Source organism: Aedes albopictus, chromosome 2, assembly GCF_035046485.1.
Source record: "Aedes albopictus strain Foshan chromosome 2, AalbF5, whole genome shotgun sequence".
In the NCBI taxonomy this organism is placed as follows: Eukaryota; Metazoa; Arthropoda; class Insecta; order Diptera; family Culicidae; genus Aedes; species Aedes albopictus.
Window position 1 is genome coordinate 387,600,604 of NC_085137.1, and position 23,888 is coordinate 387,624,491.

The following is a 23,888-nucleotide window of genomic DNA, read 5'->3' on the forward strand; positions in this document are numbered from 1 at the left end:
TGTTTTTTTTTTTCAATTACTAAACGAATTTCCATTCCAGTAATCCGGACCAGTACCGGTAGAACTGGCTGTACATAAAACTAAACCAAGCCCCATCATGCGACACTTCAAACTGCAGCGATTTGTGTAACCTTTAGCATGGTTTACGAATTTTGTGCGGAAATTGTAGGCTTCGTGGCCGCACTATGGGCCAGAAATCAAAATTTCGCGACAAAATTCAAAAAAGTTGTTTTTTCTAAGATCAATAAATTTTCATATAGGTATGATTGTTTGGGCTATGTTTGATTGTATACCGACTGATTTTTTTGATTTGTAACAAAATTATATCGTTTTTTGTATGAAGAAACTTCTTATAAGCGAAAAATCTCGATTTTAACCAATATTAAGAAAAATGTGATTTGTATTGAAAAATATGCCCAACAAATATAACGCCTACATTTACTAGCAGTCAATTTAGTACATTTTGCACATTTCATGCACAAATTGCGATGTCTTTAAGTTTAAATTAAAATTTTACAATATTTACTCAAATTTTACGGTTTATTTGCCAATTTGTTCAAAAAGTGGGAGTATTCGACCATATTCGACATGCAACCGGTCTAGGAAGCTATTTAGACTTTTTTTTCGGATGCTACCGGACTTTTTACGGGAATTTGCGGGAAATCAAGATAGAGTGATTTTAGTGCATGCGTTAATTTTACAATGTTTCACGCTCTGCTTCAATAACCATCCACTCTAAGGTCCACTTTTGCCATTACGACGCAATCTCTTTATGGCTTGCGAAACAATACACATAGCAAAAAATAAATATTGTTCTGGAAGGCTTCGTTTCATGTAAGACTGTGATTGATGGCGTTTAAATCAATACCACACACTTATTCAAAGTGCAAAGTTTTGGTACATCAATTCGTGTGGTCAATTATGATTTTTAAAAGATGGATAAGCTTTTGGTGTAAAAATCCGCTGCTCAGGTGTTTCAGATGTTCGGCATTTGGCCGAATGCCGCTTGACCGAATTATGTTCAAAATAATTCAGAGACCCCTTTTCACATTCTAGCTGCCAATTTGATCATCATTAATTTTTCCTTCTTCCTTCCTCCAATCATTGACTATTCTTTCTAGTTTTGCAATTCAGGGATTATTTGGCGTTCAATTTTTCAATTTTTCCTCCTTTTAATCATAGGCGATTATTTTGAGTTATACTGACGTGGAGAACAGTGGCACGATCGTTTTTTCTTCAGCCAAACGGCATTCGGCCAAATGGCGTTCGGCCAAGTGGCAATCAGCCAAATGACATTCGGGCAAATGACACGGAGCCAGTATTTGAACAATAAATAAATTACGCTCGCTCTTCGTAAATATGTACAAGTGGGATGAATATAGCACAGACAAACAGACGTAACACTTTGATAATTCTCATCGTACACCGGTTAAACGGTCTTTTTCAAAATTTGATAATTGGCCAACGGCCCAACCGTGGCGCTCGCAAAGTTTTTGTTCGAGTTTGACGTTTGCTCACTACCGCCACCTAGTTGGTGGTCATACAAATATGAAAATTGTTTGATCTTAGAAAAACAACTTTTTTGAAATTTATCGCGAAATTTTAATTTATGGCCCATAGTGGGCCGTGCGGCTAGGGGTGTCAGTCATCTAGGCGTTTCGTAAGCCTCGGAGTGTGGGTTCGATTCCCGCTCCAGTCGGGGAAAACTTTTCGTCGAACGGAAAATTCTCCACTGGGCCACTGACTGGGTGTTATGAGTGTTGTCCGTTGTCTTATGTAAGTGCTTGTTCAGTCTGTACAACCTTTGGTTGAAGACGGTGTAGTGTCTTTTTTAAATCAACACTGAAGACCAGAAGTTCCACGATGTCAGCCCAAAATTCAAGATGGCGGTCTACAATTTCAATGGTGGCTCCAAATTCAAGATGGCATTTGTTTAATGGAGTTTTAGTTCGTCGGTGGTTTTAGGCCCTAAAATCATACAATATGGGTATATTTATTTGGTTGGGTAAGATGTCTGGACTCTAAAAATGGCGACCAGAATATTCAACATGGCGGTCTAAAATCCAAGATGGCGGCTCAAAGTTCAAGATGGCGGCTGTTTAAAAGTGTTTTAGGCTCTAAAACCATGCAATATGGGTATATTTGGTATGGGCAAGATATCTAGACTCCAAAAATGGCGACCAGAATATACAAGATGGCGCACTAAAAGATGGTGGCTCAAAATTAAAGATGGTAACTGGTTAACCCTCGTCGTGCATTGGGGTCATTATGACCCCTAAACGTGCACTAGGTCAGCGAGGTGAGCGCAAGCTAATGCACGAAGAAGGTTAATGGTGTTTTAGGTTCTAAAACCATGTAATATGGGTATATTTGGTATGGGGGAGATGTCTGGAGTCCAAAAATGGCGACCAGAATATTCAAGATCGCGATCCACAATCCAAGATGACAGCTCCAAATTCAAAGTAGCAGCTGTTTAAGAAGCAGAAGCCAGGAAAACGGTTTGATTTCTGATGCCATGAAATGGATTTTTGTTATATCGCCCCCTTAATCCTAGAACTACACACCCGATCAAAAGTTTGGGGTCATCCCCTCAAAAACATGTCATTTTTTTAGGCCCATATCTTCGCCAATTTGCGTCCGATTTCAAAACCCTAGGTTTCATTCAAAAGATAATAAGTCAAAGAAACATTAAACATGATTTAAAAGAAACTTTTTCAAAAAATTTTGTATGTAAGCTTAACCCAAAGTTGGCAAATTTTCTAAAATATTAATATAAATTTACAGCAGTGTCGCTGTAAATTGGGTCGACCAAATTTTAAGATGCGAGCGGTAATATATACCATTTTCTATTAGCTTTCAACTGCTTTTTACAGAACTTGGCTAAACAATCTAGAAAAAAAGTTATTAAGTAAATTAATTCTTTATGTCATCGATCAAAAGTTTGGGGTCACCCCTCAATATGTTGTATCAGCTAAAAGTTTGGGGTCACTTTCGTAAAACATGGAAAAGTGATTTAGTGATATCTTCGTCATCTATAGTTCAATTTTAATTCTTTTTGGCTCATTTCAAAGATAATTAACTACAGTTGCCCAGCTGTCAAAAGGTGATTTGAATAAATCTTTTTGAAATTGATTTTAGGTATCAAAACAAAGTTCTAAAAATCTGAAAAAAATCTTTGAGGCTTAGAAAAAGGTGCTCTTTTGTTTAAAAATATAAAATCATTGAATTTTTCCAAATTCAAAAACCCAATTGGAACTACGAAAACACATAATGATTCATCTTTTGAAACCAACAAAGTGTTTGTTTTATACCAGGATTAGTTTTACCAGCCATTTTTATCCGCGCTTCCAAAAACGAGTTACCTAGTTCTAGCATTAAGGGGGCGAAATGTATGAAAGTGCGATAGTCATCAACATGTCGCTTGAGTTTTGTTTAAATGGGTTTCAGAATACACGAGAAAGGCGCAGTGTTGGTAAAAACTCAAAATCTCAAATCTCATGGTTGAGTTGTTTCACGCGTGATTCTTGACTCGCCAAACTCACCGCCGAAAAAATCATGCATGAGTTAACTCGTGATTTCACTCATTGCTTTATTTCTTGGCGTTGTTATTATTTTCATCGAAGTTTTTAGGATTGCATGATAGAACAAAAGCATATCTAGCGTACAACAACATTGAATGTCGTTCAAATCGGTTTGAATTCGTTTTACAAGCAAATGAAATTAACGAGATTTTGCATGAAAAACTCGTGCGTGAGAAAATGATTCAGAATCGCGCGCGATTTTGCTCACGCAGGAGCGGTTAATCAGTGTGCTTTGAGTGTGAGTTTACCAACACTGAAAAGGCGCCATTACTGCTAGGTGTATTAATTAGGGTTAAAAAACAAATGTCAAGAGCCTGCCTCCGTCTTTATCCCTCCATATTTTCGCTCGCGGCATGAAGCCGTTGCGGGATGCGTTGAGCTTCTGATAGAACTTTCGTGTTTCTTGGAAACGGCACAGCAGTTTCATTTCTCCACACTCCGCTTCTTCCAGGCGGCGCTTTTTCTCCCGAAAGAGGCGGGTCTGCTGCTTCCGCTTCTGTTTGTAACGTTCCACGTTCTGTCGAGTCCCTTGCTGCAGCATTACCGCCCTCGCTGCGTTCTTCTCCTCCAAAACCGTTCTGAACTCTTCGTCGAACCATTTGTTCCGTCGATTCCGTTCCACCTCGTTGATGGCTATTTCTTTCATGCGCTGTTTGAATCTCGTTAAATGGGCTGGTCTTCTGCCTCAGCTTCCATATTGCAGCAAGGACTCGGTTCCACGTCCCTGACCTTGCTGTTGCTTGAACTGTACTCCAGCAGTCCTTCAGATCTGGCCCTGATCTCGTCCGGCAAGGCAACGCTGCCTCGAGAATCCACATTCTACGTGAACGCAATCATTGGGAGCATCCGGTTGCTTTAGTCGGTCTAGGTTGTACCGAGGCAACCGTCGGTACCGTACATTGCTGATGACGGAGAGTTTTGGGCGCAGTTCGACTATCACCAGATAGTGGTCACAGATGATATTAAAGTTACGATAGGGCTGACCATCAATCAGAACGTGATGTATGTGTAATCCAGTCTGAATTATAAGAAACATAGCACATTTCAGTGTAAACATGTGCTTATGTACCTTTGATGTTGAGGTACAACAAACAACACAAATAAAGCATTCCATTCATCTCGTCACTGATAGGGGATTTTCCCTTTGCCGTTTTCCGCCCAAATGTGTCTTAAAATGTGACGAAGATGTGTCTCTGGCTGCTGCGGCGTCGAGTCATCATCATCTGGTCTGGTCGTGCGGGACCGAACCAACCGACAGTAGCACGCTGCTACTTTACTACGCGCAATTCTTGCTTTTCCCTGGTTTGTTTGAGAAAGTGCGAGCAAAGAGAGCGATGAACGTTTGTTTCCCCAATCTGCGAGGAAAAACAAACCCGCAAAAGATGCACCATCGCATCGGGCAGGCAGCAGCTGACGACGCACGTTTTTCCGTTTCGCGTGCGTGCGGGTGCGATGCCGAACGGAATGGTATGAGGGTGGGTTGTGGAAACCAGCAGCAACCCTCTCTCTGATTTTCTCTTCATTCTCAGCGCGGTTCAAGCATCCACCCATGGCGGCGGCCGTACGGGTCCCTTTTTGTTGTCGTTCGCCTACTGCTGCTGCTGTGTTGGTGTTGACTTGCGGCGGGTTGAGTTTTATGAGGAGATTGCTGTTGCTCTCTGCTGATGATGTTGAGTTGAGTGTTGTTGATGCCGCCGTGCGCGCTTGTTTGGTTGGCTCAGTCGCTTGCTTACCAGCCGTGTCCGTTCAGTACCAGTTCGCCTTGCACTGCGGATAGAGGTGTGGTGTGGTTCGAGCGTTGCCGTCTTCGTCGTCGGTCGTCGAGTGTAACGTAGTCGTGAAGCCCTATAGTCAGGGGGTCTCCGTCGTCGTCGCGTGTCTTTGCGTACACCTTTACCTGGTGTTACTAGTCGCCGCGCTGCATGCACTGAATGGACCTCAGCGATTGTGGATTGCTGCTATGATTGTGTTTGTGTTATGAGGCGTTGAAAGTGCTGCTGCAGATCTTGTATTAAGCGTCCATCGATAGCCATCCGAAGAGTCCAGTAGTGTTAGGAGTTGTGATGTGTCTAATATGACAACGTTTTCTAGAACCCAGTGAATGATGCTGAATTTCGATTGTGACGAGTGGATCTAATAAATTTTCCGAGATGCGTCTGTCGGCCAGGATTAAATGCTTCAGATATCTGGTTTATGCGTATATTGTTCTGATTTCGGTGAGTTGTTGTCGCCCTCGAGAAGGGAATGTCATCATATTTTTCTGAAATGGGGTTGATGCAATACAGACATCATGGCACAGTGGAGTGGATCGTAGGAAAATACTCGTGATAAGTGATTTTGCGAAAAAGTGACCAGAAGAAGATATTTGTCGAGTGAAATGACCTAACAGCGCAATTTATAATAAGATGTGATGATCAAAATCAAAACCGAACATTCTTGTTAGATTTTACCCTGTAGTTAATCTTGTTTTTCATTCTTCGTTAATAGATACAACAATAATAACACAAGACAAATGATTTCAGTGCAAAAGTTTACCTGTAATGTAATGCAAATTTGAATAATAGATCATGTAATCTAGCATGACGTAGTGAGACGTGGAATGTATCAGAAATGTATATTACTTTTATGTTTCCATAGCATGAATTATTCTTTTTTTATCTGTGTATGTCGTACCGTGGTTTCGGGTGAAATTGATCAGTGGAATGAAATTGATCTATGGACGTTCCATTTTCATTTGTCAAAATTAACGCTTAAATCTTGGAACAAAATATGAAAAATTACCGACGCTAAAGCGATTGAATGAGACAATAAGCTTGTATTTAATTCGTTACGTATTTCTGTGTCAAATTACCTTCGGGACAGGCACAATTTTCCCTTCTCGAAAAAATTTCAAATGGTTGTAACTTTTCGAAAAATGCATCAAATATTCTCAAATTTTCACTGTAAGTTCATCAACTAGTTGTGTATCAGTTATAAGTTATAGAAGTCATAAATGGACAAAATTTCATTGCATTCGGTTTATTGAATCCGAAGATATAACAGCTCAAAGTTGGCTATCGGATAATTATGCCTTTTTTCTAGAATCTTTATAACTTCGTGCAGAATAGTCTGATCTTGTCCAAATTTTGTCCACTGATACACAACTAGTTGATGAACTTACAGTGAACATTTTAAAATATTTTATGCACTTTTAGAAAAGTTACAGCTAATTGGACATTTTTAGAAAAGTGAAAATTTTGCCTGTCCCGATCATTTTGTCTATCCCCAGTATCATTCTCTTAAAAAATAAGCTGTCATACTAGCCTGTTTTGTATTTGAATTTGACATCTACGACTCAATATTTTGTTGTTCTTTATTTCATAATCTTTCAAATAAGACGATGGAACGAAGCTTCCAGTGTATTTTACTCTGCTTTCAAGCAAGCTTTCGGCGGTTCCAGCAGGTTATGGGCCCAGCGCAGTAACAGTATACGCCTGAAGAACAGTGAGCAGTGGTTCCGAGGAACAGTTTAGTGGTTCTAGAGAGTGAAGTTGCTGAAAGTACGAACAATCAAAATATTGATACGAGAAGAGTAGTGGCGCGTCATTGTAGATGACCGGGAGCAAGCAGCGGTCACTATTGGATACCTTGTAGAGAATAGTCAATTGCAGCTGATAAAAAATGTTGTAACGGTCTTAGAGACGTGGAACATTTTTTGGGAGTGAGGCAAACTTCAGCTAGCCGAGAAGGTCTAGCTGAAAGTTTGTGCAGGCTGGAAATGGAAGTAAACGGCATCGGTGAGGAGCATATGATTTCGATTGATGTGTTATTCGATAAAATTGCGGAAGTTGGATGTGACATTGCGGAGCAGATGAAATGCAATTTTATCACGGCCAGCCTACCAGAATCGTACGATAGTGTCGTGACAATGATTGCAACTGCGACGGAAAGCTTTTGGAACGGAAAGCTGAACAAGGAATACAGCCGTTATTCAGGTCGACGAAAGTGATGACGACGATGTAGGAAATTTGGTTGAAGTGAAGCTTAAGAAGGTTTTGTTGCTTCATGATCTTAACTGCAACATTATTTCAGTTCAGTTTGTCGTAGAATCAAATGCATGCGAATAATTTTGTTCAGAAAATAATGGGAGATCTATTTCAGTAACAAATGTTTTGAACGAGGTGCACTGTATGAAAACTATGAAGCAAATAAGAGAGTTAGAGTATTGTGATGCTTAAATAGTATTTTAAATTAGAAAATAAGTACAGTCATAGTAACTCGGTTTTTATTTGCATTTGTTTGATATCTACGATTCAATTACAGACAATCACTTGTAATAAAAATTTCTAATCATCGTCACGAAATTATAACCTCCCAATGCTATTCACGCTGTGTTTCGCAAACTGCTAAGTAGATGGCGGTAGTGAGTAACGGTAAACAGAACCTTCAACCTTCAAAAAGTGGAACGATGAGAACTGAATAGAGTGATTATTGATCATGGATTTTTTTAATAAAGACAATGGCACGGTGGCACTCCTCCAGGAGATCCTTCTGGGATTCCAAAAGAATTCCATCTGGGATTTCTCCAAGAAAATCTGCACGGTTTCTCCACAAATTTGCTCCATGACTTCTCCAGGAGTTTTATTTGGGACTCTCAGGGAGTTCTTGTTGATTCTCTGGAGTTCTTCCAGGAGATTCCTAAAGAGATTCCGTCTGTAATTCCTCTAGGAGGTACTTCCAAGATTCTTCCAAAGATTTTTTCTGGGATTTGTTAAGGAATACTTTCTAAGATTACTTCAGGAATTCCTAGATTCCTTCATCCGCCATCCATCCTTAATCCTAGATTATCTTAATAGTTTCTTTTGAAATGTCTTCATAAGTTTTTTTTCCTCCAGGAGTTCTCCTGGGGATTGCTTTAGGAATTCGTTCCGAGATTCCTTCAGAAACTCCTTCCAGTAGGAATTCTTTATAAGATCCTTCCAGGAATCCTACAAGAACTTCTTTTGGATTTTCTCTGAAGTTCCTTCCAGGATTCTTTTAGGAACAACTTCTAGGATTGCTTCCAAAAATTCCTTCCGGGATTCCTACGGTAATTCCACCGGGAACATCCTTTGGGATTCCTGCAAGAACCTCTTCCGGAATTCCTCCAGGAACTACTTCCAGGATTTTTTCGTGAACTCCTTCCGGGATTCCTTTGGGAGCTCCATCGGGGATTTTTTTTTCTGGGTTTCTGTCAGGAATTGCTTTTGGAATTTCTCCAGGAACTCTTTCGTGGATTTCTTCGGTAACTTCTTCCGGGATTTCTTATGGAACTTTTTCTGGGATTCTTCTTGGAAGTTATTCCGGTAAGTGCTCATAGAGTTCTTTAGAAACTACTTTTAGGATTTCTATCTATCTGTTTCCCGATTCCCTCCAAGAGTTCCGTTTGGAATTCCTGCAGTTTTTTTTTTGAAATTCCTCTGAAAGTTCAATCTGGAATTCTTTTAGATGTTTTTAACCTTGCTTTTGCATCACGTTGGCGTCAGCTCGCTGATGAAGTGTACGGTTTGGGTAAAAAATGACCCCAATGCCAAAAGAAAAGGTAATGAAAATCCTCCCGGAGTTTATTAGGGTTTAACTTGAGTTCTCCTGTAGTTTTTGTTTACGGAATCCCTCACGAAGTTCCTACAGGATTTTCTCGAGAAAATACTCCAGCAACTTCCTCCTGGTTTTCTTCAGAAGCTATTTGGAGAACCTCGGGTGGAATCCTTGTAGAATTGCCGGAAATCCATGAGAAATTCCGGAAAAAAGTCCCAGAAGGAACCTATTGGAAATCTCAGAAGAAACTCCTGGAAGGACCTCAGAGGGAACTTCGGAAGGAATCATAAAAAAAATCAGATATAGTTCCCCGAGTTCTTACGGGAGGAATCCTGGCAAGAGCTCTTGAAGGAATCTCAGATGGAAACTCTTTAGAAATTTTAGAAGAAATCTTCTGGAAGAATCCTTGAGTATCCCACATAAAATTCCTGGAGCAGTCATGAAACAAATTTGTGGAGAAACCGCGAATTTCTTGGAGGAATCCCGGATGAATGGTGTAGTAAAGAAAGCCAGTGACAAGGCCAATAGTGAGATGTGCCAGGGTTATCCCGACCTCGGGTAACTAGAACTTCAGATACCAGATAGATAAATACCGATTCTGGAATGTCCTTCGATAGGATCTTTTTTTCCAACTAGGTCTCTGATTGGCACGTCAAAGTAACTCGTCCCAAATCTTTCGGCCAGGGATAATCATTGTTCCTCTGGCTTAGGTATTGCAGTCGTTGGCCGACTACGTCGGAATTAACTCCACAAACCGCCATGCCAGCTCATCTCCATCCGCCATTGCAAGGTCGAGTCTTCGCCGGTCAACGGAAGCTGTCGTTATTTTGTCATTTCGAGTTCGTGTAGCCATCGCTGGATCAGCAGTCACACCACGAGGCCTGTGCTATATCTGAATCTCGTGTTGCGTTAGTTTCAGTTTCAGAAGAGTTGGGCTATCCTATAGGCCAACGGATTAGCGGAGGAAGGACGGTTGTCCAACAGCACAATACAATGGAGTTGCAGCAAGAATGCAGCCAATTGCAGAGGTATTTTGCGAATGTTGTAGAACAGCTGGTTCGGTGTGGACGGTTGTCCAACAGTACATCGCAATGGAGTTGCAGACGGAGGCCAGTAAGTGCGAGTGTAGGCGATTTTTTCACAAGTCTATGAACGGTTGTCTAACAGCACATCGCAATGGAGTTGCAGAAACATGGAAGCCAATTGCATAGATGTTTTTCGAACGTTTTGGAAGAGCAGGACGATACTCTGGGTCCGTGGGATAGTGATCCATGGACGGTTGTCCAACACACGCTATGTCCAAAGGGAAGTATTATGAAAATCGAATGTACCTCAAATGTTATTCCCTAGGATCGTAGCTTTGGACCTCTAGTTCCAGAATCTGTGCGGTTTAAAATATTTCATCTTGGGTTTTTTGATATTTTTGATTTTTTTCCTGTTTTCCCATATAAATATCGAAAAAAGTGATTTTAAGGTCAATTTCGTCCCATATAAAAAAGTATGGGAAAAAACCCAAGATGGATTATTTTAAACCACATATTTTCTGAATCTAGAGGTCCAAACATATGGTTCAAGCGAATACATTTTGAGGTACATTCACTTTTTATAATACTTCCCTTTGGACATAGCGTGCAACAGCACATTGCAATGGAGTTGAAGCAAGCCGGAAGCCACTAGCAAAGTGTTATTTTTTGCAAGATCTGGAGCAATTGATCGGACTGATTATTCGCACAGCATAACTAACTTCGGTCTGACATATATCAGCCTCTTACCTGGAAGACCTGGACGATTCTCACGGCAGACGGATTAGCGGACTTTGGGTGGTTGTCCAACAGCACATCGCAATGCGGTTGCAGCAATACGGAAACTAATCACAGAGTCGAAAAGAACATCGTGAAACAGTTTACTAAAGGCTGGCAGAATATAGCTGATGGTTGTCTGGAATAGCTCTATCCTCTTGATCGGTGCAGAAGAGCTGGACTATTCTCTCGAATGACGGAATAGCGGTCAATAGACGGTTGTTCAACAGCACAGTTGAGTTGTTCAATTTTATCTTGTAGTTGCGAAAAAATAGCTAAAACAAGGATCAACTTTACTCGAAGTTACGGTACTTGACTGTGAAGCTTACATTTCAGGACGGTTTTTAAACATCGTTTACGTTAGAAGTCAATAACGAATACTAGTCAAACTACCTATTTCAGTTCTCATTCGTTTAAAAAAATCAGAAATGCGTGTAACATCAGTGATAACAGTATTTTTTTCTAAAAAATGTACAAAACATTTGGTTGAATATTGAATATCTAACAAGAATGGACTATTTTGTATTCATGGTTTTAATTTTTTTTTCCACAAACAGTATGAAGATCTCGTTCGCATATCCATCCACTGTGCAGTGTCCAAAAATAAGTCGAAGGACTGTCCCAAAGAGTGTTGAAAAGAAAGAAAACCCAGTAGATCGAACTCGATCTGTTCTTTGTTGGCGGAGAGTTGTTGCGAAGTTGCGAAGAAAAGATATTCGACGAGTGATGTGATGTGATGCGGGAACGGGTGGGGGTGGGTGTGGAAACTCAGGGTGAAGACCCCTGAAAGTTATGTTGCATTTTATGATCGTTGTCACCGGATTGGAAAGCGCATCATCAATCGTGAGTGAAATTTCAACTATGTTGCATATGGGCTGGGCAGTGCAGTGTTCGCAACATATAGCCAACATGTGTATGCGATCAATCTTGCTGGTCACGGGTGCCAACAGTTAGTGCCATAAATCAGCCCTTCCGAAATCTCTGAGAAATAGGACAGAAATGAATGAACGCGATGGTTAAGGTAAGCTGGCTGAATTTAATGTCTAGCCTGCACAGACGAGTGTTTGTACCTACAAACACTACGTACCAGCTGGCTGCTGGTACAACCAACACCTATTGTATAGGTGGGTACCGGATTGGAAGGAATGCTGCTGCGGTTGTTGTGGCTCAACGTTAATTAGTGTGCAGAGAACGCATCAAGGAGGTTTGTGAGTGTGTGCCCGTGCCGTGAGAGAGAAGGTGTTTCTGCTAAGTACTGTACACTCGACTCGACATTATATTTTACGGTTCACCTGTGGAATATCTTACGCTCACTTACTACACATGATGATAAACTAGACCACTCGAAGAAATGTATGTATATACAAAAGCGTTGATTAGGTTCGTACATCATACTGTAAACAGACCGAGTTGAAAGTTGCTTCGGCAGCATGCTTAGGGGGAGAAATATAGAATGTTTTGGTTCGTGACGCTCTGAATTTGATTACTCATTGGTTTTCAATGAATTCCGAAGGGGCACAGATCGAAACAATGTTATTTATTGATATTACAGCTTGCCTTTTGATTCAGACAGATTTTAAAGTTCAACAATTTTGTCGTTTTGATCCAACCCAATTTTGATGGTGGTTTATTACTTTTTCTTCATTGTCCTAGGTTCTCATTTGTGCTGATGCTACGGGTTTTATTATTTGTTTCTATGATTTTTGAATAGTCATACTCATACTCATGGTAGAGTCGCAAAATACTTCCACTCTATGTCACTTATTAACTTATCAACTGTTTTTAGTTTGTTTGCAAACATCTTGTAACTGTATTGAATAAAAATTAACATATTTTGCTCAATAAGTTGTAAAACTTTGATCAAATCGTTGAGCAGATTGATTCATCGCAGATTTATCATTAAATCCTCCTGGATCTCCTGGATGAAATTAGATTAGATTCGATCAGATACTGTTATTCTCTGTAATGAGATGTTCTCACTAATGAAGATAAATTTAAAAAAACTAAATGACAAAAATCTGAGTTGCTTTGGCTAAGGCGCTGTCCATAAACTACGTAATCTTTTTGGCCATCTTAGACCCCCTTTCCCTCATAGTCTTTTCTCTACTACAAAAACCGTATCGGTAAACTCGGTAACATAACCCTATAACGTCACGTTGCATGTGAAGCCAAGTTGAAACCGTGACGAACCTATTTCCCGAGAATAAGTATGAGTTTGAGCCCAAACCGCCTCGTTTTACTCTAATACTTCCTTACTCACCTGTGGAACACCTTTTTAAAAACCATCACCCCCTATTCTCCAAACATAATAATGTGCAACTCAAAACAAAACTCAGAACGAAATACCAGAGAATTAGGAGAGTCGTTCCGAATGGCTGCGCAACGTATTCGTCAGAGTGTGATTAGGAGAGAGCGCCGTATTGGGTGTACCTTACCTATAGTAAGCCACCCGTTGTTCGAATATTATCGGTCGCAAAGTCGTAAATTTGTAATTGTATTGCGTAAGTACCGTACCTGTATGAAAGAGACAAAAGCGAGTGGTTTTTAACAATGCAACACAAAAAAAAAATCCCCTTTTACCCATGACCGAGTCCAGTGCGGTACCCTCGCTTTACCCACTTACAATAGTGTAGATACGGTTACCGTACGCTGAGGATAACTTGGCTTATAAATTATTGTCTTGCATTTTTATTTTTATTTATTTGATTTTGGAGTCATAGCTGCCTTTCTTCTTATTCTTCTTGGCGTTACATCCTAACTAAGACAAAGTTTCGTTCTCAGTTTTTGAACACATTTATCAATATTCTCATCATACAATAGATGTATTGAATACACGCATGTTTTCTGAGTTTGAGTTCAACTATAGTCTATAGATAAATGATTTCTAACACAATTTCAATGGTCAATAATGTCATGCGAATCTAGAAACATTGATTTCACATGATTCAACGCATAAAACATACAGTCACTAGGTACAGTCTGGCGAATAGAACTCTTTTAAATTAAAAGTTTTAATTTAGGATTTTGTGCCTTAGAGGTTTTTCATTTATTATGTAAGGCCATGACATACTTTCGGGGATCGCTTCTGAAGACATTAGAGGTATTTCTCTTGCAGTTATTCTAGGGATTTGATTTTTTTTCCTTCCAGTAAGCTCTCCGAGAGATTTCTCGGCGATTCCTACTTGAATTTTCACTGATGATTCTCCAGGCAATGTTCAGGTATTTCTCCTCTTCAGTTCATCCCTGAATTGTGCGGACGAAGATTTCTTCAGCAATTTCCCCAATAATTTCTTCAGAAAGGCCCTCGATTCCTACAGAAAATATTACAAAGATTCCTACGGAAATTCTCTCAAGGATTCTTTCAGGATGTTTTTTCTTGGATTGTTGCAGAAATTTCTGCAAAAAATGTTTCAGATATTTCTTCACGTATTCTTCCGGGTAATCCTCCGAGGAATCTTTCAGCAATTCCTCTGCGTTTTTTTTCACCAGATTTCACCAGAACTTCTTCGCAGATTTTCTCTAATGCGTCAAGGGTTTATTTAAAAAAATATTCTAAGTATTACTTAAACATTCCTCTAAGGAATTCAATATAAATTACTTATTCCCTTCAGAATTCCTTAGGGCAGTGATCCTCAAGCCCGTTTTTTCAACTGCTCATATTGCAACACCTGGGTCGATTTGTGAAACATTCAACACGTTATTCTTGACTATTTCTGGAGTAGAACAGCTTCCATAAGAAACATTGCAAGGAATCCTACGGCACCATAGTGAACTGGACATCATGTGCGGCCCGCGAGCCGCACTTTGGTGACCGCGGCCTTAGGGGTTTCTTCGAGGCATTGTTGATGGATTCCTTCAACGAATTCATCAGGGTGGGTTATGTTAAAAGTTCCACCATGGATTCTGTCTGGAAAATTTGCAGCAATTACTTAAAAAAAAAAATCTTCAGAAATCTATCCCAATGATTCAATCAAAAATCAAAGAATATCTCCAAGTATTCAATAAAATTTTTATCCAAGAATTCCTTTCAAAAATTGCTCACAGGGTTCTCTCAGAAATTTCTCAAGGGTTTCTATTGAAATTCCTCCAAGTACACTAAGGTCTTTTTTTACACGGTTCGAATTAACACGGTTTTTTACACGGATTCGCGAATCAACACGGGTTTTTCAACTTTCTCGTGCTAAGTGTCCAGAAGAGAACTCTTACTAAAAGAATGAAAGGGGATTTATGGGAAAGGGTTGCAAGGGGTTTGAAAAGTGGTATGAGGTGGGGGCGGATCGTAAGAGATCTAATGTAATGTTACAACAAACCATTAATAACGCTTGTAGACCTTCAGGTCTTTACTCGTGGAAGTTCTTGGTGGACTTAGAGCATCTATGGAAATTAGTTCCTTACAGAAAAATGGTTCATGGAACTGTAGGATGTTACAACGTATTAGAAATGTAACTACAATCCATTGATTAGGCTTGTAGATGTTAAGGCCTTTCCTCGTGGAAGTTCTTGGAGGTCCTAGATCATCGTTGGAAATTATTTCTCTACAGAACTATGCTCCCTGGATCTGTAGGACGCTGCATTATATCAGTAACTAGCTGTCCCGGCAAACTTTGTCTTGCCAAGCTGTGGTTGTTTGACAACTGTTGAGGTCATTGCAGCAACGCACTCTAGATTGATTTAATTCTGATCACGCTGAATTTGTTCACGGCTCACAAAAAATCAGTACTTTATCATTTTTTTTTCTTTTCTAGTGGATTTTCGTAACTTTTTGTACATATAAACACAGCCACCACGAATACGAATCGAACCATGCAAGACTCATGCTGTTCGGTCCACCCGTTCTTGAGTTTTGTTGCCTCAAAGGAACTTCAAACTCATTTTTATATATATAGATATATATATATAGATGTGGTAACAAACCATCGATAACGCTTGTAGATCTTCGGGTCTTTACTCGTGGAAGTTCTTGGTGGACTTAGAACATCTATGGAAATTAGTTCCTTACAGAAAAATGGTTCATGGATCTGTAGGATGTTACAACCAGTGCTGGAATTTTTCGACAGGCCTTTATAATAGCGATTTTTTGCTTTTTTCATTTTCTCCGTTTTGGTTTTCCTGTCAAAGTTGCATTCCGATCAGCAACATGGGAACGAAATGAAATACGTACTCACACTCGCATGCAGCGTGCTGAAAGCGAGAGCTGACAGAACTAAATTTCCATTCAATTTTCTGTAGTTGAGTGCTTTCACCCGTGGTAGCGTATAGGGCACTCACTCTCACCAGCCACCGCTTGAGACGAATGGCCTGTCAGCATGAGTAGTGTGTGGATGATTGGGAATTGACCTTGTTGGGTCGCTCACGAATGGAGCTCTCGGACTCTGTCAGTTCTCACATCGAGGAACTGAAAACGACCACCGCAGTCATTCATTTTCGGCTGAAAAACAGGCACGACACTGATATTTTGCAGGACTGGTTACAACGTATCAGTAATAGGGTAATTCGCCAATTGTTGAACGGTTAGTACCGGCATTTTGGTTTTCTTTTGTTTTTTCGTGCATAATTCCACTTTAGTTGAAAAATATCCAGTGAACGTCTAGATCTACTTATCCCTTATGCTACCCATTGAATTTGTATTCCCTTAAATTCAATTTTCTAAGAGAAAATAGAACATTTGTATGGGAAGTCTGTAACCCGAAAGTTGAACGCTTCCTTAAGCTAGCTCATCCTAATGTTGGACGGTTCTCGCCAATTGTTGAACGGATGAAGCTTTGTTCGTAATTGATGACGTATAACCCGACATCAACCTATCATTCACCTGTTTTTATTTTGGCCACCAAACCCAACATAGACACGACAGTTACCCGATGTGGGTCCAACAGTGGTCCAACATTTGATAAAATTTGACCCGACTTTGACCCGACATCTGATATTTTTTCACTCTGGCGGGTTTTTCCGGTTTTTTTCGTGTTTTGTGCCCAGCTAGTCCGGGCTAGTGACAATTCATTTAAATGACAAGAAATCGCACATTTGAAGAGAGCTCTTGTGGACTGAAATCGTTTTAAACATGACTAGATGCAAAAATGGCTAAAAGATTTGATTAGAAGCGAAAACGACAGAAGAAAAGTACGCCTTTAAAAGCCCCTGAAACTCTCCTGGAAACCCGTGGGACCCACTCAAACCCCAAGGACACTCATGGAACGAACCTTAAATCCCTTGAAAACCCGTGGGTTGCTCCTGAGCCTCCTGGAACGCCTTGAAATACTCCTGGGACCCCCTTAACACTCTGAATTCCTCTTGAACACCTCTGGAACGCCCTTGAAACCCATTGAAAACCACTGGAATCTTTCTGAAGCCCACTGGAACACCCCTAGAACATCCCTGGAACGCCCTTGGAACCCCATGGAATGCACGGTTAGGTAAAGTCTAGGGTAAAGTGAAAAAAAATTCTAGCAATCATGCTAACATCGTAGGTTATGCCAGTGTTCAACAATTGGATCATGGATGCATAATGATAGTGTGATATGAAAAATATTTTTTCCAATTAAATTACAATGAAAATGTGATTTTAAACAATGTTCAACTGTTATTGACATCCTTCCAGTTCTTGTAACTATGGTGTGCCTTTGATATTTGTGGTTGATTTGCCCGCAAAGCTTATTTCGTAACAGCAATTTCTTAAAATTAATCTTAAGAATTGTGCAGTTTTCGTGTCATCAGCGGTACAAAATTTTCAATAAATTTGTTTGACGTAAAACATGTATAATTTTGTAACTAAATTAGAACAATATCGTGACACACATGTATATGCATCTATATCATACGTTTACGTTGGATGAAAATTACTAAACCAAAGATTTATAACAAAATATTCAGAAACTGTTCAACATTTGGATAGTGTTCAACAATTAGCGAATAACCCTATAACAACAAACCATTGATTACGTATATAGATCTTAAGGCCTTTACTCGTGGGAGTTCTTAAAGGACCTAGATCATCACTGGAAAGTAGTTCTCTACAGAACCATGCTCCATGGACCAGTAGGATGTTGCATCGTATCGTTATGTAAGAATAATCCATTCAGTACGCTTGTAGATCTTAAGACCTTAACTCGCGGAAGTTCATAAAAAAAGACCTAGCACATCTTTAGAAATGAACACTCTTCACAACAATGCTGAATGGACCTTTGGGATGTTACAACGCATCAATAATGTAGCAAGAAACCATTGGCTATGTTTGTAGATCTTCAGGCCTTTACTCGTGGAAGTTCTTGGAGATCAAAATTGGAGGTGGTCATGTTTGAAAATTGTTTATTTACAGAACAATATTCCGTAGACTTGTAGGATGTTGCACAGTATCAGTAATGTAACAACCAAGGATGGGATCATTCATTTGCAATCATTTACATTCACTTGCGAATAACTCGCTTCAGAAACATCGTATCAAAAACTAATGTATGGAGCACTTTTTTATTTTTGTTCTTCTTGAAATTTTGTAGAACAATGTACTAGCGTAGCGTCAATAATAAAGTTGACAGAAGGTAGCAAACGCAACTCTCCACGGCGTGAATGTAATTTACATTCACCGCGTGGAGAGTTGCCTTCACAGCTCGTTCACGAATTTGTTATGCGTGTGCGACCCTAATGCTATTCGGCGAACTTTCAGATAAAACTACAAGGCTCTATTCATCCATATATAGTTTTTTGATGGAGTGCTTCTGAACTGAGATAGTATCAAGTGAATGTAACTCTTTGCAAATAAATGATCCTATCCCTGGTAACGACAATCAATCGATTACGCTCGTAGATATTAAAGCCTTTACTCGAAAAAGTTCTTGGGTGTCCTGGAACATCTTTCTCTACACCACCTTGCTCCACGGACCTGTGGGAGACTGTTAATCTTGATCCTTCGCTTCGTCCGTTTCTAAACAGTCCTTAACACTGTTATAACCGTTAGCAACCCCTTGCTTTAACATAACAGAGCGATACCTATGGGACTAGGTACTCAGAGAGAACTTAAACTGTTCTATGTTGTAGACCATGGACTCGAACGGTCTTATTATTCCAGTCCCTGAAGAACGACTTATGTTTAAAGCAAAGCAAAAGCAAAGCAAAGATAACCGTACACATCGTAGTTGCTACTCCGTGATTGACCAGAACAATCGAAGTTGCACAGAGAGCCAATGAATGTGAAAGCTTGGGATTAGCTAACCATTCTCAATGTGCACAATTCGAGAGTTCAGCTATTTAAAGTCAATAACGGCGCTGGCCACGTCCTTACGGTCATCAGGAAAGGGAAGGAATGTTAGTTCGACAACCGTTGCTACTAGAAACCGTGGAATCCACAGCATCCCCACAGTTGTCACGGGAAGGAATGGTGGTTAGTAGGGTAGGGTAAGGTGTGGATCTAGGAGCCACCTCTGTTAGGTGATATGATCCACTAGTTATATGGAAATACACGTCGCGGTCTTCATCACGATTATGATTTATTTGATCACGATGACCACTGATCCCGGATTTCGTGCTCGCGTTTCCATCGCCCTACCGTGGAAACCGACTGATCTACGATTATTGTAGCGCGATTCTGAACCCGGATTTTTCACTCGCACTCAGGGGCCTACATCGTCGAAACCAAAACATGACGCTGAAAGCGAGCGCCCATCAGCATCGGACGGACGCCGACGACGGGAACATTCAAAACAACATGCATGCGCTTCGCTTCATCCGCCCTTCTTGTCACTTTCTTCGACGCAACGACGGGTGGCGGCTCATTTTCACACCGACTGGGATTCAATTGATATTTTCAAATTGTCTAAAATGTATGTTTGCTTAATATTTTTATGGGTAATAAACTATTTCAGTAAAATATGCATATCATACATTAACATTACACAGATTTGACGGTAGTTACACTCATTAAATGAGTTATAACAGAGAAATTCATTCGATGTCGAACGAGCGTGCGTGAGCTTGTGAGGGAGCATCCATTTAGTACGTCACGCTAAAATTCGGATTTTCAGACCCCTCCTCCCCCCTTCGTACGGGGTTTTCCTATACTTAATACATTGCTTGTCACACTTTCACAAACCCCCCCTCCCCCCTAGGACCGTGACGTACTTAATGGATGGCCCCTGAGTGCGAAACAAAGTGGCATCTACGACGACGCAGCAGCGTCGGTTCATCGGTGACGATGACAGTCGGGCTGAGCGACGACGACGGCGCCTTGTTTCCATTGACGATTGAAAACATTGTTTACAAACTTCGCCTGAAAATTTCAATTGAAATTGAAAATGTAGGGCCCTGCTCGCACTTCCATCGCCCTACCGAGAAAACCGACTGACCAACGAATATTGTAGCGCGATTCTGATCCCGGATTTTTCACTCGCACTTCCATCGCCCTATCGAGAAAACCGACTGACCAACGAATATTGTAGCGCGATTCTGAACCCGGATTTTTCACTCGCACTTCCATCGCCCTACCGAGAAAACCGACTGACCAACGAATATTGTAGCGCGATTCTGATCCCGGATTTTTCACTCGCACTTCCATCGCCCTATCGAGAAAACCGACTGACCCCTGAAGAACGACTTATGTTTAAAGGCTTAAAATCCCGTATATAACAAACACTTCAAAATATCCTCTACGATCTTCCTTGGAAACAATATTCTGCTCCCCATAACCCATCTCTTGTCCCCTTAACCACTAATTCTTAGAAGCAACCCTTTTTTTTCCTCATCTGTAGAGCCTTTTAACCACTGCGTCCATTATTTAGGAATATTGGGGTATGACCCAAATTTAATTTGGTGCTAGTCAAGTATCCTGTCACAATTGAGCTGTGATGGACAATGGTTGATGTAACACCTGATACCTGATACCTGGTGGCACAACTCGTTTTATAAAGTTTATTACCAAGAGCTCGGCGTTAGTGGGCACGAACAGGAGTGGGTTGTGGATTGACATCTAAGCCGAAAGAGAGATGAGTTTGTGAAATAGGATTGTCCACGGTGCGGCTTCGGAGTCAGTTTGGCTTTCCATTCCGCAGAACCATTACCTGTTCTGTGGCTTAGTTGGTTAAAGCGCCGGTCTAGCGAATACGGAGTCGTGGGTTCGAATCCCACCAGAACGCGATTATTTCACAAATTTCATCTCTCAATTTGTCAATTAGCAACATTTCGTGCCTTCTAATTACAAGTTTTTCCAGTATGTTTCAGACATACCAGAAAATCTGGTAAAGTGCCAGTAAAATGGTCAATATGTGTCATTGTATACTGATTACTGAATAACTTTGCTGCAGACACGAATTTTCTTGGTGGTTTCAATCATGAGATTTGCAGAGTTAATTCTTGAGTTGCTTACTTACCTTCACCGGTCAGACTAAGGCCTGAGTGTCCTCTGCTGTACATAGGACTCAAGAGGCTTTGATGCATAAATCAGTTTTATTGCGAGTTTTATAAAATTGGTCATGTAGATCTCTTGTAGAGCCGAACAAAACTTAAAATGTTACTTGGGCGGTCAAACTAAGGCCTGAGTGTCCTCTGCTGCACATAGGCGTTGTCTCCATTCTATTCGGTCCATGGCTGTTTGCCTCCAGTTCCGCACTCTGTATAGGGTCCGCCGATCGTCCTCCACTTGATCGACCCACCTAGCTCGCTGCGCAGTCTTCTTGTACCGGTCTAATGACTCTCAAGAACCATTTAAGGACAAACGTCATTAAATCCCGCCTCAACATTGCATCGAAACTTCAGACGCACCAACCTCAAGAAGCAAGCTTCAAACAACATTGTATTTCATTATTCTGTTCTTGCTCATGCTCACTTATAATTAGCTTAAAATAAAAAGCTGAGGTGCACTGGTTTTGTTTACGAAGAGATTTGTGCCCTCGAAATCGTGAGTAGGTGCCAAAGCAGGCCAATGAGGCGGCCATTTTGGGATTCTAACAAGTCTGTCCTTAAGTCGGGTTGATATCCGACATCCTGATGACGTGTCCCGTCCACCGTAGCCTCCCGATTTTTGCGGTATGGACGATGGTTGGTTCTCTCAGCAGCAGATGCAGTTCGTGCACCATGGCTCATTCGCCTTCTCCAATTCCCGTCTTCCATCCGCACTCCGCCGTAGATGGTACGCAGCACCTTCCGTTCGAAAGCTCCAAGGGCACGTTGGTCCTCTGCACGTAGAGCACATGGAGAACTAACGGTCTAATAAGCGTTTTGTAGATAGTTAACTTAGTGTGACAGCGAACTTTGTACGATCGTAGAGTTCTGCGGAGTCCAAAGACAGCACGATTTCCTGCCACAATGTGCCTCTGAATTTCTCTACTGGTGTCGTTGTCGGCGGTCACCTTTGAGCCCAAGTACACGAGTTCCTCAACCGCCTCGATTTTATCACCGTCGATATAAAATCGGGGAGGCGGGCGCGGTGATTCCTCCCTGGAGCCTTTTGCCTTAATGTACTTTGTCTTCGACACATTTAATCCGTATTCGTGCATAATCTGCCATAGCTGGTCTCGATCGATTGTATCATACGCCGCCGATTTGAAATCGATGAACAAGTGATGTGTGGGCAGTGCCACTGGGCACGTTGTATTCGCGGCATTTCTGCAACGCCTGGCGGATGGCGAACATCTGGTCTGTTGTAGCACGTTCACCCATGAATCCAGCTTGATATTAGCCCACGAACTCTCTTGCAATCGATGATAGACGGCGGCCTAAAATTTGAGAGAGTATCTTATCGGCAGCGCTCAGTAGTGTGATCGCGCAATAGTTTCCGCAATCCAACTTGTCGCATTTTTTTGTAGATATTAGACACTCGATACCTTCGAATTTGCGAGCCTGTCTGGGTCCGTCATATTTACCCCAATATCCTACCAGGGGTAATTATGTCTCTAAAATGGTATTCAAATTATCAAGAGGTTCCCGTTTTCAGACTATGCAATGTTATAATCTGTTGCTGAAACGAAAAAAAAAGTATACTCCTGTAGATTTGAAGAACTGAATTCGTACCACTGATCAACCCTCTTGTATGTGTACGAATTGCACTTCCGATCCCCATATTGTCATCAAAGTTTTATATCAACTTACCACTGCTTTACGGTTCATAATGTGTGAATTGAGTGCGGATATCGCTAACTAGTGCCACGCGTCATTTTTAGGGTATAGATTCCGCATTCGTTCGCATTTATTTATAATTATTTTCGGGTCAAGCTACTATTTTCCCTGCACATGAGTGAAGCTGGCGATAAATTTCTATGGTTCCACAATGGATCGAATAACTTGACTTAATAATATTCGATTGTCTCTACCATCAAGATACAAGATCAATTTTTAGTGATAATCTTTAATATAAAAACAAAAATAAACTCGGTCGGATCAATGTGCGACCTCTAGCCCTACCCGAGGCACGCGGGTCGAAACCGTGCGGATTTTGTGTGATTGAACATAAAACGTGATGTGGTTATGCTTCAACAGTCCCAGCGCAGCAGTCAGTTGGGGTATACCACCTAGTCGCCCCGCGAGAATACCGTATCAAAACAGCAGGGTCCAATAAAATATGCATAGAAAGCCAAAAGACAATAATAGTTGACGCAGAATTTCAAGAACAACGCCCCTTTGGCGTTCATGATTAAAATAGAATCACTACAACCGTTGTTGCGGTTGCGGTGGTGGTTGGTGGCGAACAGCATTTAGTCAGTCGGCCGGATGGGATGCGCATAGAGGTGGACATCACCGTCGATTGCGACAATGTTGTGGTGATGGTCGAGCATGGGCGGGAAGGTGCCATAAATCATATTTTGAAATCGACGAGATTAGGGAACTTTACGAGGTGACCTGTTTCGGAATGACTCATTAGGTGTTCTACAAATTGCACCGTCGTCAATTGAAAGTTGTAGGGATTAGTGACGGTAATTCCGGTTAACAATGACGATTTGACGCGTGCATAACATTGATAGAGAAGTGCATGACT

The 23,888-nt window shown here is 40.9% G+C and overlaps 1 protein-coding gene across 1 annotated transcript in view; it reads left to right on the plus strand.

Annotated features, from left to right (window-relative positions):
- Positions 1–5,201: 5,201 nt before the first annotated feature.
- Positions 5,202–23,888, plus strand: part of LOC109399416 (CD63 antigen) — a gene marked incomplete at its 3' end in the record, with an annotated part of 85,835 nt that continues 67,148 nt past the window's right edge. The window contains 1 exon segment of the mRNA XM_062853159.1: positions 5,202–5,797. Within this exon segment, the coding sequence (XP_062709143.1) occupies positions 5,732–5,797 (66 nt within the window).